Source organism: Somniosus microcephalus, chromosome 20 (assembly GCF_052327205.1).
Source record: "Somniosus microcephalus isolate GS21.2 chromosome 20, FLI_Smic_1.0, whole genome shotgun sequence".
NCBI classification, from domain to species: Eukaryota; Metazoa; Chordata; class Chondrichthyes; order Squaliformes; family Somniosidae; genus Somniosus; species Somniosus microcephalus.
In genome coordinates, this window is record NC_141006.1 from 65,480,533 (window position 1) to 65,500,551 (window position 20,019).

General features: G+C 40.3%; 1 protein-coding gene across 9 annotated transcripts in view; it reads left to right on the plus strand.

Annotated features, from left to right (window-relative positions):
• Window positions 1–720: 720 nt before the first annotated feature.
• The window catches only part of LOC147103362 (protein 4.1-like), a 192,627-nt gene continuing 173,328 nt past the window's right edge, over window positions 721–20,019 (plus strand). For 3 of the 9 annotated variants that reach the window (XM_085962870.1, XM_085962880.1, XM_085962873.1), the window contains exon 1: window positions 726–815. In XM_085962870.1, coding sequence (XP_085818996.1) covers window positions 788–815 — 28 coding nt within the window. In that variant the 5' untranslated portion in view covers window positions 726–787. Of the gene's footprint in view, window positions 816–20,019 lie in introns of all 9 variants that reach the window. The other 6 variants (XM_085962877.1, XM_085962876.1, XM_085962875.1 and 3 more) reach the window with 5 other exon arrangements.

The window sequence follows — 20,019 nt, forward strand, 5'->3', positions numbered from 1 at the left end:
ATCCTATCTAGTTTTTGCTTGTATTTATTTCTATTTATACTGTATTACTTTTACTCTCAGAAGATGAATGGAGAACACAAGTCAGGGACCAGTGGTTTAATTTAAAAAATTTGAATGGCCACATGACTCATGGGTGGTTATATTGCACAAATACTAGATAAGTATTCTAGAATTAAACACCTTAGCTGAAGTAAGTACAACACAGTAAAGCATGGAGAGGTTGAGATGATGTCATAAACCACAAGACGGAGTCTGAGCATTTTGTCAATGTCATCTCAACCCTCAGGCGTTTTATTGCTTTGGAACACAGTCCAATCTGTATGTACAGTTGCAGTTTGTGTGGCTATGTTTTGGGAGAGGGGTGGGGGGCCAGTGTTATTGTTGGCAGATGCAGGTATCATGTTGCACAGCACCAGCATGATACCTGATCAGCAGAGCCTTCCACCGCCCAAAGATTTGAACTGAAGCTGCATTGCACCGTATGACTTGAAATGCACAGTGAAGTCTGTTTTTTTCTCTCTCTCTCCAAACCAACGCGTGCACCGCTGAAGACTCCTGCTGTTACTCAACCTAACTTCGGAATCAGTGACAGACGAGAGGGGGCGGGGTCGCTGTGGGGAAGAAGGGAGCGTGCCCAGCAAGTTGAGTGACGTGGGACTTGACCAATAGCAATGGCGGGGTTGCACGTCAATCAGCAGCAGAGGAGGGCGGGAGCTAGTTTGTTCTCAGGGGAGGTTGCGAAGAGGCGGCTTAGGCCGGGAGAGTCCGAGCGGGAGAAAAAATATATATGAGCGGGAGCATCCGACCGACTTCAGGTAAGACTTCCCCTTACACCCCTCGACCTCTTAGAGGCGCTTGGGAGTGTTGTCACGGCGGTTTTACAACCGTATCCCGGGGTTTGAAGTGCGTAACCAGGGGCCGGCGCTGGTTGCCAGGGCTTGTTTTCCCTGCCTACCTGCACCGGCCCAGGTAAGGAAAGGGAGAGGGGAGGGGAATGTTATTTAATTTACCTTTATTTATATATATATATATTTCGCCCTCCGACTTAAAAGGAGCTTTTTAATAGGATCTCTGTGTGAGATGGAGAGGCGAATGAGTTATAGAAAGGGAGCGGGTCTGAGGGAGACACCGGCAGCAGCACTGCGGAATTTGCACCTTGGTCACTCCTCCAGGCACAGGGGAGGGGGGAGAATCCCAGGCACAATTCTGAGGGACAGCAGCTTCCTTCTGCTAACTAGAGATTCTGCATTTGGAATTACCCCCCTCCCCCCCACTATTTTAAGGTTTTTAAAATTATAAACCGGGAAACTGCTGCAGTACCCATTAACTGTATTTGGAGAATTGACAAACCGGAAGGGATAAACTGGCAGGATTAGTTAGAACGATTTGTATTGAACGATTCCCCTCTCCTTTTCATAATATTAATGGCACGCTATTTTGCGAAAATCTAGCGTGATCATTACTACAGTGCTGATGTGTTTGCCATATTTTAGTTTTTTTCTTGCTGTAGTAATTACTTCAAAAACGATAAAAACACATTGCGTTCTGAGAGGATAATTCTGTAAGCAGAATCCTTTTACAAAAACAGCTGCTTCGTTCAGTTTTTCTTACAACTTGCATTGAACTCCGAACGCAAGCTCGGGTGTTTACGTATGTGTTTCTCGGGAAGCACCTATTAAACAACTGTAAGGGTTGAAAGTGTTGGTCAAATGTACAAAAGTAAAAGTGGTATTTTGATTCTTATTGAACAAGTTTGCGTTAGATTCTTACTGTACCATCTAAATAAAGACAGTTATCCATGACAGTTTTTGAACAGCATTAGTGGAGTGCTAATACACTGCCGTCTGCTGCTCGTAGATAACTGGCTGTATTGATTTTGTGGTTTTACGCCTTGGATCTCCTAAACAAGTTCTGTTAGATATTTCTTGTTTGAACGGTTAGGCTTTTTTATTCAGTTGTTGAAAACATATTTTAATTTTATACAAATTAATACTAACACTATTTAAATGGAATTGTTGAGGCTTTATTGGCTTATAGTGATGAATTCGGGCATTTGTTGAACAAGGTTTTTGGAAAACCTTGTTTGTTTTGTCCACAACCAGATGATACAATGACCTAACTCCTGTCAGTATACCATAACCCCGTTTACGTATGACAGCCATGACGTTTGCTTATTCTCCCTCCCCAAGCAGAAGCAAGATTGGCCAATCACTTTTTAAAATGAGCATAACACATCCTTTACATCGTTGAAATGACCATCTATCCACTGATAATTCAAATCTGGAGTGACTCTTTCAAGGCAGTTTCCCCACTGCCGTCAGTACTTGAATTGTTCTTTTAAAACTGAGTTAGAAAAAGAATGATTTAAACACCCCCTTTCAAATATGTTCCTTGTTTATGAAAATGTATAAAGGCAGAAGCATAAACATCCACAGCTAAAATTAAGTTTATTCTAAAAACTTCCACATATATAGTTTAGGGATAATTAAAATATTAAAAACAATTCATCCTCTTTTGAAAATGTCTCCTGCCTCTAAGACACAATGTGGTCAGCAGATAATATGAAGGCTTAGCTCAAAAATACAGTATAAAGCACAGAAACAAACTACTGTAAGTAGTATATATTTAAAAAAAAAAGTGAATTCAAGATAGAACTATACTTATGGCTCATGCTTACGCACCTTTTAATATATCTGATTCTCAATTAATATAGAGTAGTCTTGTAAATTGCTCTGAGATCTCCATTAAAATTAAGGTGTCTATAAAGTTGATAGAACTGCATTGCCAAATGCCAGCTTTGGTCTTGGTTCTCTTAAACATATTTCTCTCAAACTGATTGGCTGCTGGCTTATACAGAGTGCATTTTCATTTAAAGCAGTACATAAGAACATAAGAAATAGGAGCAGGAGTAGGCCATTTGGCCCCTCAAGCCTGCTCCGCCATTTAATGAGATCATGGCTGATCTGATCTTGGGCTCAGCTCCATTTCCCTGCCCGCTCCCCATAACCTATCACTCCCTTATTGTTCAAAAATCTGTCTATCTCCATAGAAACATAGAAAAAATAGGAGCAGGAGTAGGCCATTCGGCCCTTCGAGCCTGCTCTGCCATTCAATATGATCATGGCTGATCCTCTATCTCAATACTATATTCCCGCTCTCTCCCCATACCCCTTGATGCCTTTTGTGTCTAGAAATCTAGCTCCTTCTTAAATATACTCAATGACTTGGCCTCCACAGCCTTCTGTGGTAGAGAATTCCACAGGTTCACCACCCTCTGGGTGAAGAAATTTCTCCTCATCTCAGTCCTAAATGTCCTACCCTGTATCCTGAGACTGTGACCCCTCGTTCTAGACCCCCCAGCCTGAGGAAACATCCTCCCTGCATCCAGTCTGTCTAGCCCTGTCAGAATTTTATATGTTTCAATGAGGTCCCCTCTCATTCTTCTGAACTCTAGTGAATACAGGCCTAGTCGACCCAATCTAGCCATCCCAGGAATCAGTCTGGTGCACTCCCTCAATGGCAAGTATATCCTTTCTTGGGTAAGGAGACCAAAACTGCACACAGTACTCCAGGTGTGGTCTCACCAAGGCCCTGTATAACTGTAGTAAGACATCCTTACTCCTGTACTCAAATCCTCTTGCAATGAAGGCCAACATACCATTTGCCTTCCTAACTGCTTGCTGCACCTGCATGTTTGCTTTCAGTGACTGGTGTACAAGGGCACCCAGGTCCCTTTGTACATCAGCATTTCCCAATCTATCACTATTTAAATAATACACTGCCTTTCTGTTTTTTCTACTGAAGTGGATAACTTCACATTTATCCACGTTCTACTGCATCTGCCATCTATTTGCCCACTCACTCAACTTGTCTAAATCGCCTTGAAGCCTCTTTGCATCCTCCTCACAACTCCCAATCCCACCTAGTTTCGTGTCGTCAGCAAACTTGGAAATATTACATTTAGTTCCCTCATCCAAATCATTGATATATATATATATTGTGAATAGCTGGGGCCCAAGCACTGATCCCTGTGGTATCCCGCTAGTCACCGAGTGCCACCCCGAAAAAGACCCATTTATTCCTACTCTCTCTTTCCTATCTGTTAATCAATTTTCAGTCCATGTCAGTATATTACCCCCAATTCCATGTGCTTTAATTTTGCACACTAACCTCTTATGTGGGACTTTATCAAAGGCCTTCTGAAAATCCAAATACACCACATCCACTAGTTCTCCCTTATCTATTCTACCGGTTACATCCTCAAAAAAACTCCAGTAGGTTTGTCAAACACGATTTCCCTTTCATAAATCCATGTTGACTTTGTCTAATCCCGTTGATATTTTCTAAGTGTCCTGTTATCACATCCTTTATAATAGACTCTAGCATTTTCCCTACTACTGATGTTCGGCTAACCGGTCTGTAGTTCCCTGTTTTCTCTCATCTTTTTTAAATAGTGGGGTTACATTTGCCACCCTCCAATCTGCAGGAACTGTTCCATAATCTATAGAATTTTGGAAGATGACAACCAATGCATCCACTATTTCCATGGCTACCCCTTTTAGTACTCTGGATGCAGATTATCAGGCCCTGGGGATTTATCAGCTTTCAGTCCCATTAATTTCTCCAGCACTTTTTTTTTTTTTACTAATACTAATTTCCTTTAATTCCTCCTTCTCACTAGACCCTTGGTTCCCTAGCATTTCTGGGAAGTTATTGGTGTCATCTTCTGTGAAGACAGAACCAAAGCATTTGTTTAATTGCTCTGCCATTTCCTTGTACCCCATTATAAATTCTCCAGTTTCTGACTGTAAGGGGCCTACATTTGTCTTCACTAATCTTTTACTTGTAGAAGCTTTTACAATCCACCTTAAATATATTCAGTGACCCAGCCTCCACAGCTCTCTGGGGTAGAGAATTCCACAGATTTACGACCCTCTGAGAGAAGAAATTCCTCCTCACCTCAGTTTTAAATGGGCAACCCCTTATTCTGAAACTATGCCCCCTAGTTCTAGATTCCCCCATGAGGGGAAATATCTTTTCTGTATCTACCTTGTTGAGCCCCCTCAGTATCTTATGTTTCAATAAGATCACCTCTCAATCTTCTAAACTCCAATGAGTATAGGCTCAACCTTTCTTCATAAGTCAACCCCTTCATCTCAGGAATCAACCTTGTGAACCATCTCTGAACTGCCTCCAATGCAAGTATATTTCTTCTTAAATAAGGAGACCAAAACTGTACGCAGTACTCCAGGTGTGGTCTCACCAATACCTTGTACAGTTGTAGCAGGACTTCCCTGCTTTTATACTCCAGCCCCCTTGCAATAAAGGCCAACATTCCATTTGCCTTCCTGATTACTTACTGTACCTGCATGCTAACTTTTTGTGCTTCAGTAGCCAGAACTATAATTCTTTCATTGTAGCTATCAACAGAACAAGGATCTGAATTGCCAGATTTTTAAAAATGTAAGATTACTGTACAATTCCCATACTAGCTGGCTCAATAAACATACTAAATTAATAGTTTACAATTGGCAGACTTTACCTCTGAAAGTGTTGATATAATATCTTTTAGATTGGCAGGATTAATTGCATTATCCAAACTTATTAAAATATCTTGAAGTCTTTAAATTATAAGTGATCTAAAATGTATGATGAACAATATTTTCACATTTGAAGCTAACAAAAAATACAATTAAATACTAGTCTGTTTAACTTGAATTGTTTGTTTTTAGTAACGGGTCAAGTGAAGTGTTTAAAGTATCCAAATGTCAGACTTTAGAAACAAGAATTAACACAATACCTCTCAGTTAATAACTGAGTACAGTAATCTATTTATCAATTAAATTTGTAGTGGCTGGGTAATCACTGTCTGTTAAATTGGATAGTTTTATCAGGTGTAGAGAGGCTGAACCAGCATAGCTTATTCCATTGCTTGTGTCCTGAGTATCTGGTCAGTGCTGCATGTAATAGATGTAGTAGAACAGATAAGCCTGCAACATACATTTGAAATTTTGCCTGGTATTTTAGGTAGCCGGAGATATCACATTGGAATCCAGGGGGTTAAAATGATAAATAACAACAGAAAATGCTGGAACAACTCAGCAGGCCAGGCAACATCCGTGGAGAGAGAAATAGAGTCAACGTTTCGGGTCCTGACGAAGAGTTTCGACCTGAAACGTTGACTCTATTTCTCTCTCCGCGGATGTTGCCTGGCCTGCTGAGTTTTTCCAGCATTTTCTGTTGTTATTTCGGATTCCCAGCATCCACAGTATTTTGCTATCGCACTCGGGTTAAAATTATAGTTGGGATCTGAATTGTTGACATAGGTGGTTGAGGTTACAAAGATAAAAGCTTGTAGTTGCCAAGAATCCACTGAGTGAACATTGAAGCCTTGGTTCTTTACCAACACTGCAGTGCTTTGCAGCCTTGTTACAATCTACAAATAGAATTGGTTTGAGCAGCAATACAATACAATAGGATCCAGATGAACTGATTACTATTTATGGTGATCACTTGTTTACAACCATTAATATCTGCTTTGCACAACATTAGCTACTATGATATTGGTTGGGATTGTTTCTGGTTATCACTTTGCCAGTACTTCCTTATGCTGATGCACTGTTGCCTCAATTGTTAATATGCAGGAGTTAGCAAATGAATGGATCCTGTGGATAATCCCGTGACTGCATTGTTAGCATATGAATGAGTAATATGTTATCCAGAACATTCTGAGGGTGGCTCAATAATTGTACAGCTGTGCAGTACCGAAGGAGGTCATTTGGTCCATTGTGCCAGTACTAGCTTTTCATCTGGAGCTATTTACTGATCGGGAGCTACTTACTGTCTTCTGGGGCTAAAATGTTTTATCAGAAGTGTGGAGAATTGTGGTAAGGTTCAAAATTAGCACTGGCTTTCTAGACTGAGACTTGTACAGCTTCACAATGTACTGGCAGGAACACCCTGACACTCCATTTTCGTAACAGTGCCCTTGGACATACGGCAGTTTTTTTCGCTGTCTCCAGTAGGTTTGAGTTACGGGACCAGCAGATGGATCGCAATGGTCTTTTCCAGTCCTGTGAATCCCATGTTCCAAATTGTACAGCTGGTGGGCACCAACTTTTTAACTTCTGTAATACTGATGGACTAGTCACTTTTGCAGCAAATCAGTTGCTGGTATTGCAGGCCTTAATTTCAAGTGCAGAATATATGGGAAATCAAGTGACTATCGATGAGATACAAGGCAGTACCAGTAATTGAAACAAGGTGCTCTGCATGTATTTGTTAGCAACGCTTAATTACATTGCATACTAGATCTGGCTCCATATTTTCGCTAGCATTGTTTAGCTCATAGGAACTAAGTATATAAGTGATGGGATAATACAGATAACAGATCTGAGTATATAGTGCTCTGTGACTGAGAGCATAGACTGGTAGCATAGTAACATTTTTTAAAGAAGCGGAGTAAAGGATGATGTATTGTAATGAAAGAACTTGCATTTATATAACTCCTTTCATGATCTCAGAATTTCCCAAAGCTCATTACAGCCAATATTACACAGACAGTAGTACATGTTAAATTATTCTGTAGTGTTACAACACTGAACACTCTGATCTCGGCACAGATACAGAATGAAGGGTTAATATTATTCAGAGCCTACTGTGGGTTGGTGGTATATTCAGTTGGAATGTGGTATCAACCAATAACGTGTGAAATACTCTGAAGGAGTAATGTTGACAGTCATTATTGATTCCATGATCTATAAAAATTGTACAATTTAGATACAGATGATCAGAAAATGCTCAGATTATAATTTTATTATTTTGTTGATGTTCAGAACATTATTTAATGACCAAGGTTAACTGACCACTTTTATGAAAAGTTAAATGAAACCAAAGAAGAGTAGAAACTGAAAGTGAAATAAACAACTTAACACGGTAGTCCAGATACTTAAAACTAGTGGATCTCTTGTAGTGTTGTCCACAGAAAGTCAGGGCAAAAAGATTTTCCCGTTAGTAATGATGTGTGTATTAGTATGGGGACCTGCAGCTTCTGGGGTTTATAAAGTTCTGTCTAGTGGTAGAAGTGTGAAACTGAAGGCATGACTGTGGGCCAGGTAGCTTTATCTTGGAAATCTTACCAAGGTGGCACCTACAAGCATGATAGAATTGTGATGCTCAAATATGGATTGTGTGACATACATTGGAAATGTATTGCCCCTCCCTATCTCTGTACCCACCTCCAGCCCTACAACTCCTCAAGAACTCTGCGTTCCTCCAACTCTGGCCGCTTATGCATTCCACACTCAGTTCGCCCCACCATTGGTGGCTGTGCATTCAGCCGTCTCGGCCCTAAGCTTTGGAATTCCCTCCTTAAACCTCTCCACCTCTTTCCCCCCCCGTCACATTCTGTAATGCTACCTTTGCCATTGCCAGACTAGTGCTGTACTCAAATCTGAGTCTTTAGATTCTCCAGTGTCTGATCTTGCAGCTGGTACTCTGTTGCCTGGATAATATCCAGGTGGATTTGCCTGGTTTCCACAACATGCTGCCACACCAGTTTAAGTCCCTACACATGCAGAAAAATGCTGCCTCCATGCTTTCTTTTCATGTATAGGGACTTAAACTGGTTAACTGTTAGTGTGGCAGTGTGTGGTGGGAATGGAAAGACCTTATTTTTGTGGAGACATTCCTGGCTGTAAATTTATCCAACTCCTGGTTGAAGATTATCATTGCAGGCATAAGATCAGGTACTCTTCCAGAAAGCAAGCTGGTCATGATATCACCGGAAGTGGGATTCATAAATCATTAACGTGCCTACATTACTAAGCTTTCTTGGCACTACCAGAGCAAGAAATATGTACAGTTTAAATAACCAGGAGTATGATTTTACATTATTGATCTGAACTCTAATTGCAGTAAAAATAAAGATGCTTTTCTTTGAATAGCTGATTTGGCAAAGTATCAGAAGATCACTTTATATAACTAGTTGGCAATGAGATCCAATCTATCTCGTATATTTCCTAATAAAAGTAATTTTATGACTCTGAAGAATCCAGCTCTTTCTCTCCATGTGCATTCTGCTTTGACAATCACTTTCTTTTGAACCATTTTTATTTTAAAGGTACAATCAGCAGAAAATAAGGCAACCTGTGAATTTACCCTGGAACATTGACTGGACTCTCCTTCAGGTCTAAATTACTGTACAGAATTGTGTCTGTGTAAGTAATAAGATAATCTACACTCTCTGACACCGCTAATCTTGTTACCGTGTAATATAAAGGAAAAGCTTCTTCCAATTTGTTTTATGAATAAAATGTTTGTTTTTTTTAAAGTTGAACCACAAGCTATTGAAACAAATATTCAACAGTATAAATGCATTTCAGTATCCGGGTTAAGAAGTATAATGTCAGCATCATAAAGTGTGATACAAATGTTTTGGTAAAGCTCCACATATCCCCTTTGAATTAAACTACTAGTAAAGAAAAAATCTTTTTCTAGTTCTCATAATGGAGGTGATGTTTAACCTTCTGTTTTTTCCCCCTGGCAGTGCTACAGTGCGACATACGGATCCAGTCTAGTAAATTGTCATTATAATCAGATGCAAAATGTTATGACTCATCCTGCAGTTCCGACTCTTGGACTCCATGCCATATGTATTTAAAAGGATTACAAGCTCAATTGACCAGGAACTATATATATTATATTTATATCTCATTTTCTGAATTGTTGTGGTAGAAGTTTCATTAAGTAATGTGATATCCATTCCAAATGTTGCAGTATTTTTGGAATTGATAACTTTTTTTTAATGTAATACCAATAGTATTATATATTTAGGACCCAAAGATCAGGTAGCACATTTGCAGTGCATTGTATCATTATTAGATCATAGTTATCTGAAGCTAAGCTTCAAGTTGAAATTCATATCTGTTCAGTGTAAATTTTGATACTGCTTGGTCATTGGATTGCACATCTGAAATAATTTTTTCCCTTCATTTTCCATGAAACATTGTGGATGAAAATGAAAATGGCCAATGTTTATGATGCTCGTCATTTTGGTGAGTATGGAGGCTATTGTTTGAAAGGAGGAATATAAAAGCAGTTTAAAAAAAAAAGTCTTAACATTGTAGCTAGAAATATTTTTTTTTGTTTTCCTCTTTTAAGATTGTATTCCCGACTTGCACTGATGCTATAATGAAGATTGGTTGTAGGGCTTGAATCATTCAATTATGATTGTATCAACATTACTGGATGGTCTATTGAAGGTTGGATTTGTAATCTTCATCCAGTGGTTTACCTGGTCTTCATTTATGTTTTATCTCCTGGTTCTCAGCCCTCGTTGGTTTTTGGTTATCCCAAACCCATTTCCTTTGCCTTCTGTTTGAATTTAATGTTAATAGTGTTGTGATCCCAATTCAACATCAAGCCTAAAATGTCTTGGTTCCAGGCCTATAATCAAGCAAGTTTATTTGAGATGATATTACTGTGTTTACCATACTGATGATAAGTATGCATTTTTGGATCTATGATACGTGTAACTTATCCCACAATAGTTGTCATCTCTTGCTATATGTTCCTTTTATTTTTACGGGGTCTTGTTTGAACTATGGTTTATAGCCAAGTTGACTACAAATTTGTAAATTGCCTAAAACTATATCCAAAAATGTAGAAAAATGTTAATTTTGGATTTTCTTTGCCATGATCCAGTGAGTACAAGTGTAGAAAAAAGTTTGCACAGTGCAATGAAATTTGATTGATATCATGCTATACTTAATCATGCTGTCCTCCATTAGTATGTACATACAATTATATGAACGCTTTCTGTTTATGATTGATCCTTAATCAAGCTACAAATAAGCAGTTCTAAGTTGTCATTTATTTTGCACCCCCCCCCCAAATAACTTTGCAATTTAGATTTGTAATTTTAACATTAAAAAGTTCTGAATCTTTGCATTCAAATTAAATGCTATTTCCCATGACCATTTAAAGACCAACCTATACTCATTTTCATTTTGTTGGCTAGACTGAATTTACAGTACTGTACATTTTTGTAGTCTAGAAAGTTATACTGTGTCCATGTATTTCTACAATAAAATGATATACATTATTTAAAATGTATTTGGTATATCTAAAATTTACTAGGGCTTCTACATATTTCAACTATTAATGCAGTTTACAAATTACAGTGCCATAATTTTCAGTGGCTATTTTCAAATGTAGATATTCAAAAATATTGTAGTGCCACTTTCTTTTTACTTGTTCAGGTGGATCTGTTTGATCAAATTATGGGCATAGACAATTGTAAGGACTTGGCTGATATGGGAGATTTAAGAAAATCTGCAATATCACTGGAACTTTAAAATGTCAAACATACTGTACATCCTCATGCTATTCAATATTAGTAAAGCAAGGCACTGGGCACTGCAGTTACTGTATTTTGTGACCCTTTACTCAAACTGGATCATGGGAAAGAATGTACAATTGAAACATTTTTAATAATTCTGTATGATAGTAGGAACACTTGCATTCATTATTTTCCACATAATTATCTTTTGAGGTGTAATTGTTGTCTGTGGTACAACTACATTCTCGTACTTGCAGAATTGTGTATTTATTTTTAAATTTCTTGCTATAATATTGTAGTGAATTGTAAGATGGTGGCTTATCAGTTGGAGGATTATTGATGGTTCTCTTTTGAAGTATTTAATGCAGAAAAGTGGGAAGTGATCCATTTTGGCAGGAAGAATGAGAAGAGGCAATATAAACTAAAGGGTACAATTCTAAAGGGGGTGCATGAACAGAGAGACCTGTGGGGTATATGTGCACAAATCGTTGAAGGTGGCTGGGCAGGTTGAGAAAGCGGTTGAAAAAGCATAGGGGGATCCTCTGCTTCATAGAGGCATAGAGTATAAAAGCAAGGAAGTTATGATGAACCTTTATAAAATACTGGTCTGACCTCAGCTGGAGTATTGTGTCCAATTCTGGGCACCGCTCTTTAGGAAGGATGTGAAGGCCTTAGAGAGGGTGCAGAAAAGATTTACCAGAATGGTTCCAGGGATGAGGGACCTCAGTTATGTCAATAGACTAGAGAAGCTGGGGTTGTTCTCCTTAGAGCAGAGAAGGTTGAGAGGAGATTTGATAGAGGTGCTCAAAATCATGATGGGTCTAGACAGAGTAAATGGGGAGAAACTGTTCCCATTGGCGAAAGGGTCGAGAACCAGAGGACACAGATTTAAGGTGATTGGCAGCAGAACCAAAGGCGACATGAGGAAAAACTTTTTTACAGAGCAAGTGGTTAGGATCTGGAATGCACTCCCTGAAAGGGTGGTGGAGGCAGATTCAATCATGGCTTTCAAAAGGGAATTGGATAAGTACCTGAAGGAAAAAAAAATTGCTGTGCTACGGGGAAAGGACAGGGGGAGTGCTCTTGCAGAGAGCCGGCACAGACTCGATGGGCCGAATAACAACCTCCTGTGCTGTAACCATTCTATGCTTCCATTCTACGATTCTTCGGGGACACAATCATTTTTTCCAGGTAAACAGTTAGTGTGTAATTAATGATGGAGCATTCATCCTCCCCCCAGTTCCTATTAAACATATTCCCCAGTTGTTCAGCCTAACAGGGCAATACAGTTGCTAGGAGGTTTTTGGCTGTATTTACAAAATAGCATTAGAACATATCTGGTTTTAATGGATCTCTTGAATTTAATTTACACTGTTGCAGATATGATTTGACCACTGTTAGCTATGGAAATATAGATGTATATTGTGAATTCAGAGAGCCTGGAATTAGGACTTTAACTTGATTAATTGGGTGCTGTGACCAGTGGAATCTTGTATATTACCTAATGGCTAATAAAAATGGCCTCAAAGGCACTGGAAAAGCTGCTGCTTTTGAAATTCAATGCTTTGCTCTTTCATGAAGTGTCTGAAACTATGGGGATCCACCATCTGACTTGATCTTGTGGCAGTTCATGTCCATCTATTTAGTTTGTTAGTTCACCTCTCCTTGGTCTTCCTCAGATCTCCATTGCGATTTGATATAATCCAAGCATGTGTTGCAGAAGCCTTGTCTGTAATACATATCTTCGTCTGCTTCTTAATAACCTTCATGCTCACTAACATTTAACTCGTGGTTAATCTCTTCCAACTGACAAATGTTTCACTTTTCTTCCCAAGGATGCTGTATCAATTCATGTTTCAGTTCCATGTAATTCTTGCATTATGTTACTGTTGTATATCACAGAATCACAGAATCTACAGTGCAGATAGAGGCCATTTCGGCCCATTGAGCCTGCACCGACACATATCCCACCCTATCCCCGTAACCCCCCGTATTTAATCCCCTAACACTAAGGGTCAATTTATCATAGCCAAATCAACCTAACCTGCACATCTTTGTTTGCAAAATGTTGCAATATAATATTTACAATACTTTACGTCTTTATCTAATCAGTAGCACTTTCTCCTATCAAAGATAGTGAAAACACCATCGAAATAACATTTCAAGTGCTCTGCAAGCATTTGTTTAGTCACAAAATATAGATGCATTTTTGATAGGCTGGGGAGCATATTTGTGAAGTAGTTGGACATAAATAGTCACTCCATAGAAACTCCACAGGTTCACCAACTTGTTGAATCTTCAGCTGTCCCTAATGCACAGCCAGGAGTTGGTCAGCACCACAGTACTGGTCCAGAAGCACTTTGGGATGGGATGGGGTGAGGGTGAGCTCCTTATTATGCAGTGGGTAATGCACTGTGCTTAGTGTTGTCTTTTTCAGTACAGACCAGGAAGGTTTGAGGCTGGATCTTCTGTTCGTGTTGAGATAGCTGAAATGAGGAGAAAAATAAACCAGGTTTCCTTCTACTGTACAGTGACCCCACTAGGATTGTATGTGTGGTGCGTGTGTATTGGGTGATCGCAGATTCAGCAAATTGCTTATAATGCTCACTGTCTGGGACCACACATGAAGAGTGGCAACTTTGCTGATGTACTGGTACATTATTAAACTATACCCAAGGGTGTGTTGGCGCATTCAGGAGGGGGGGGGGACCTGGGGGTGTTAGGTTTTACTTTCTCGCCCAAGTTAGCACTTACCTTGCTGCTCTTGTCCTTCTCTGTGGTAGCGGTTTGGTGCTGTTAAAGTAAGATTGGAGAGTTGCTGCAGTACATCTTGTGTATATAGTCCGTACTGCAGCCACAGCAGTGGAGGAAAGTATATTGAATTCAGTGGGTGGGGTGCCAATCAAGCAGACTGCTGTGTCCTGGATTGTGTTGAGCTTTTTAAAATATTGTTGCAGCTGCACCCATCCAGGCAAATGGTGAGTATTCCACCACACTCCTGATTTGAACCTTGTAGATGATGGAGAGGCATTGAGCAGTCATGAGGTGAGCCAGCTGTTTCCGAGAACCCAGCCTCTGCCATGCTCTTGGCATTGATATGGCTGGTCCAGCAAAGCTTCTTGTCAACAGTGACCCCCAAGGTCTTGATAGTGGGGGACTTGTTGATGGTAGTGCGCTGAAGGTAGACAGGAGGTAGTTGTCCATCTTTTTTTCTGGAGATGATCGTTTTCTACCATTTATTTGTTGCAAATGTTACCTACCTACCACTTATCATTCCAAGCCTGGATGTTATCCAGGTCCTGCTGTAGGCTGGCATGGTTTGCTTCATTATCAGAGGAGTTGTGAATGGATTCAAACACTGTGGAATCATCAGGTCATTGGTGAACCAGTTGAAAATGGTTGAGCTGAGGATAGTGCCCTGATTATCTGGTGGCTGCAATGATTGACCTCTGACAACCATTACTATCTTTCTGTGTGTCAGGTATGACTGGTGCCACTGGATGGTTTTTCGAATTACTTGAGTTTTGCTAGGGCACCTTGATGCCATTCTCGGTCAAAGGCTCACTTGCTGTTCAGGGCAGTGACTCTCTCCTTTCCTCTGATATTCCGTTCTTGTGTCCATGTCTGTATCAAAGCTGTGATGAAGTTTGGAGCCAAATGGTTCTAACAAAACCTGAACTGAGCATTGACAAACGGGTTGTTGGTGAGTAGATGTTGCTTGATGGCACTATTTATGACTTTTTTGATCACTTTACTGATGATTGGGTGGAGGCTGAAAGGGTGGTAGTTGAGCAGGGTGAGATTTGTCCTGCTTCTTGAGGATAGGATATACCGTGGTAATTTTCCACATGGGTAGATGCCGGTGTTATAGCTGCACTCAAATAGGTTGCGATGCACTCTTTCTACTTGAAGTGGCCTCTTGATAGAACATTATTTTGTTGTAACTTGTGGGACAAATGTGCAAGAGAAATTAAAGGCTAAGGGTTTTTTTTACCATCTACACGAATAAAGTGTTAATTACCAAGCCCAAATCAAAATGGTGAGTGTGCACCATTTTGCTTCTGAAATTTCAAATCAACATTAACAAAAGGAAAATGACCAGTAAGAACACACGTGATAAGTCAGATTTTTGAACCACTTAAATAGGCAGCTAACTGGTATAAATAATTAATAACTTAATAGACAAAACTTGGCTGAATCAGTCCAGTGACGGTTTTCACAAACCCTATGTTGCTGACTGGGGCATAGAATTTTAGAAGAGCTCTATTTGGTTAGAGAAAGCATTTGGCCAAATTCATTTTGTTAAAATGAAGTAGTCAGATATTGCTGAAAATGTAGCTATAATTTAGACAGAGTCCTAGCTATAATGGTACATACCATTTTAATATATATCCTATTGCCACAGGATGGCAGTACAATGAAAAACAGCTACTGTGCTGTGTTGCATATAGAGGAGGAAGAAAGTATTCTCGCTTTTTTTCTTAACAGTTTTTGCTGAGCCCTCCTCTGTATGTTGAATCTTTGGGATATGGTTTCACATACACAGATTTATCTCTGGTACCTGGCGAAGTAACTGTTATTCATGTATGAACCTTGATAGTGAATGTTGGTAGAAAGCAACTCCGCTGAACTTGATGGTGTAAACAAACCTGCATTTTCAACAAGGATTGCAGGATAGGATGAGGAGAATGAACCTTGGCCAATTGATTTTCCCCCCACCTCAAACTCGGGACCACTGAGACCTATTAAAGAGCCCCTACCACCATCTGAAAAATGTAAATTTTAACCAAACTGGAATTTGTCCAAAATCTGGAAATGATCACTAGAAGAATGAATAGGGAAGTTAAAAGAAAAAAAGGCAGTCAGTAGATTTATGCCAGGAATTGTGGCCTTCTCACTGAGGCAGAGAAGGTTAAGGGGGATTCTTATAAGGGTTTTCAAAATTATGACTCCGAAGTTGCAGCACAAGAGAAACCAATTGTGCTATCTACTTTAATCTCATTTTCCTGCTCTTCCTTTGTATCCTTTATGTATTCCTTTTCAAATAATTACTCTGTTCCTTTTAAATTATATTTCTGTCTCAGTAGCCACTTGTGGCAAAGCCATCCAAATTTGTACCTTCATGGCAAGAGGTTAAATTTGTGCCTTCACTGCAAGAGGATTTTAGTGTAAGGGTTCTTTTGTTAATATGGTGCATTAAATTTATACAGGGTTACCTCCTTTATTGAGGATTATCTATTTGCTTTTTGTGGCATATATGAGCCCATATCTGCTTTTGACTGTGCCTATATAGCGTTAAACTAAAGAAGCCATTTAATTTTGTCCTAATTTCTAAGTAATGTATATTTTAACACACACATTTTCAGATCAGCACTCCACATTTACAAGCTTAGTTCTTTATTACATTTATGCTAGGCTCAAAATGCTTAATATTCACACCAAACGCATTTTGCTGAAGTACGTTTGCACAAGCACTCTGTTTTTGAAAACCAGGTACATTTTTAGATCACAGGGATACTTGCATATTTCTGTACTTTTTATTTTAAGCATTGGTAACTTATTTCTTTTCAATGGCTCTGCGTTGTTATCCTGAGTGCATTTTGCATCAGAGGTTTATGTTGTGTCTGTGTTGATAGAGACACTGAAGACAGGAGTTGGTTTCATAGGTGTTTACTAAACAAAGTCTGGAGGGGAACTAACTGATACAACACAATATACAGGCTTATATAGCCCGAGTGGCCATTACCGGCATTACAGTACACATGGGGCTCTTAAAGGCACATACACTACAATTCCTCCCCTTTTAGCCAACCAGTACATAATATTTTAAGTAATTATTAATTACATGTTGCAAGAAAAATAATCTACACATTGCTGCAGTTAATTAATTATAAGTCAGTCTCTCTGGAGGCTTCCTGACTCGGTCTGGATAACGCCTCGGTGGTGTAGTAGTTTCTGGTGGTGTAGTAGGTTCTTTTGGCAAGGCTGATTCGGCTTGAATGCCAGTGTCGGGTTCATCGGGTTCCAGTATCACCGGATCGGAGGTAGATATGGGTATCTCTACTTCATCGTTAGGCGTATAGAGTTGTGGTGTAGGTTGTCCCTTTTCGGATGACTCTATGATTTGGTCAGCATGGCGCCTTATTATGCTTTCTCCGATGTCCACAGTATACATCAGCGGTCCTAGTCGTGTGCAGATAGTTCCAGGCTGCCATTTTTCGGTACGGTAGTCCCGGGCCAAAACTTGTTGACCTATCTGGAAGGTTCTAGTTGGCCTTTCATTCATGCCTTGAAATTGCCGGTTCTCCACGTCCCTTCTGATGTTGGGCTTGATCAAATCCAGCTGGCATCTTAGGCTTCTATTGAAGAACATCATGGCGGGAGTTTGGTTTGTAACCATATGTGTTGCATTCCTGTATGCGAACAAGAAGTTATCCACCTTCTGCTGAAGTTTTATGTCTTCATTACCCATGGCCTTTATGGCCTTCTTGAAGGTCTGGACAAACCTTTCAGCCAATCCATTGGTGGCGGGATGGTATGGGGCGGACGTGTAGTGCTTAACCCCATTGTTTTTTAAGAACTTCCTGAATTCTTCGGACACAAATTGCGGTCCATTATCAGAACAGATCTGTTCCGGCAGCCCATTCCTGGCAAATATGGTCCTTAATACTGTGATGGTTTTTTCCGTGGTGGTGGAGGACATCTTTATTACCTCCGGCCACTTGGAGTGTGCATCAACCGCGATTAAGAACACTGAGTCCATAAATGGACCAGCAAAGTCGATGTGTACCCTTTGCCAGGGAGATGAGGGCCACTCCCATGGATGTAGAGGGGCTTGGGGTGGAGCGTTTTGGACCTTCTGGCATCCTAGGCGGCTCTTGGTCATTTCTTCGATGTCTCCATCGATACCTGGCCACCATACAAACGCCTGCTAGGTTCTTCATTTTCACTCCACCCAGATGCCCCTCGTGAAGCTCCTTTAGAACTTTATCCTGGAGTTTGGGTGGAATCACCACTCTGGATCCACACATCAAGGTTCCTCGGCACACTGACAGCTGTTCTCTTCTTTGCGAGAATGCTGGCAACAGTGGTTCGCCATGTGCTGGCCATCCCTTCACTGTTAAATCGTAGACTCGTGAGAGAGTCGGGTCATTTCTAGTTTCCCTTTCAATGGCAGAATTTGTTACTGGTAGACATTCGACTATGGTAGAGTGGAAAATCTCCACTGGGTCTACGGTAGGTGCTTCTTCTACCGTTGGCAACGGTAGGCGCGATAACCCGTCAGCATTCCCATGCTGTTTTGATCCTTTGTATTCAATGTTGTATTGGTGTGCCCCTAGAAAAAGGGACCACCTCTGTAACCTTTGCGCTGTCATAATGGGAACACCCTTTTTAGGGTTGAATATGGAGATGAGGGGTTGATGGTTAGTCAACAAGGTAAATTTTTGTTCGTGTAGGTAATGGTTGAATTTCTTCACTCCCCATACCAGGCTGAGTGCTTCCCTGTCGATTTGGGCATAGTTACGCTCAGCTGAGTTCAATGAGCGTGACGCAAAAGCTATCGACCGTTCCGAGCCATCGGGGAATTTATGCGATAATACTGCTCCTACGCCGTAAGGGGATACATCGCACGCCAGTCTGATTGGCAGTGATGGGTTGTAATGAGCCAAAACTTCTTTGGACGTGATTAAGTCTTTGCATTTATGGAAGGCACGTTTACAGTCTTCGCTCCATTTCCAAATTACTCCTGTTTGTAGCAGTTCATTAAGAGGGTGTAGCAGAGTTGATAAGTTCGGTAAAAATTTATGATAGTAATTTATTAATCCCAGGAACGACCTTAATTGTGAAACATTTTCAGGTGCTGGGGCTTTTATGACCGCTTCAATTTTTTCAGGTGACTTATGCAACCCTTCCTTATTTATTATGTGGCCACAATATGATATTTGATTTTGGAAAAATTCGCACTTGGGGCGATTTGCTCGTAGGCCCCATTCTCTCAGCCTAGTGAGCACCTGCTCTAAATTGGCAAGGTGCTCGTTGTCATTTTCTCCTGTTACAAGGATGTCGTCTAGGTAGCATTGAGTCCCCGGAATCCCTTGGAGGACTTGCTCGATAGCTCTTTGCCAGATAGCTGGAGCGGATGCTACTCCGAAAACCAGTCGATTGTACTGGTACAGACCTTTGTGTGTATTTATCGTGAGATTTTTTAGAGGCCTCTTCAACCTCCATCTGTAGATATGCCTGTGCCAAGTCAATTTTGGTGAAACGTTTCCCTCCGGATAGTGAGGCGAAAATATCTTCTATCCTCGGAAGAGGATACTGTACTGTGTGAAGGACCGGGTTTACAGTCACCTTGAAGTCTCCACAGATGCGAATTTTTCTCTGTTCTTCAGATTTATCATTATTCAATGCTTTCTTCATGACTGGAACGATGGGTGTTGCCCACTCGCTCCAATCTATTTTGGATAATACGCCTGCCTTTTCCAAATTCTCCAGCTCTGCCTCGACTGCTGGACGAATTGCGTATGGCACCGGTCTTGCCTTAAAAAACTTGGGAATCGCTGCATCTTCCACTTTTATTGAGGCGGTGATGTCTTTCAAGGTTCCTAGTTTTTCTTGAAACACTTCTTTGGCGTTGGCCAAGATGTCTTTTAATCGTTCAGGTATGACGTCATCAT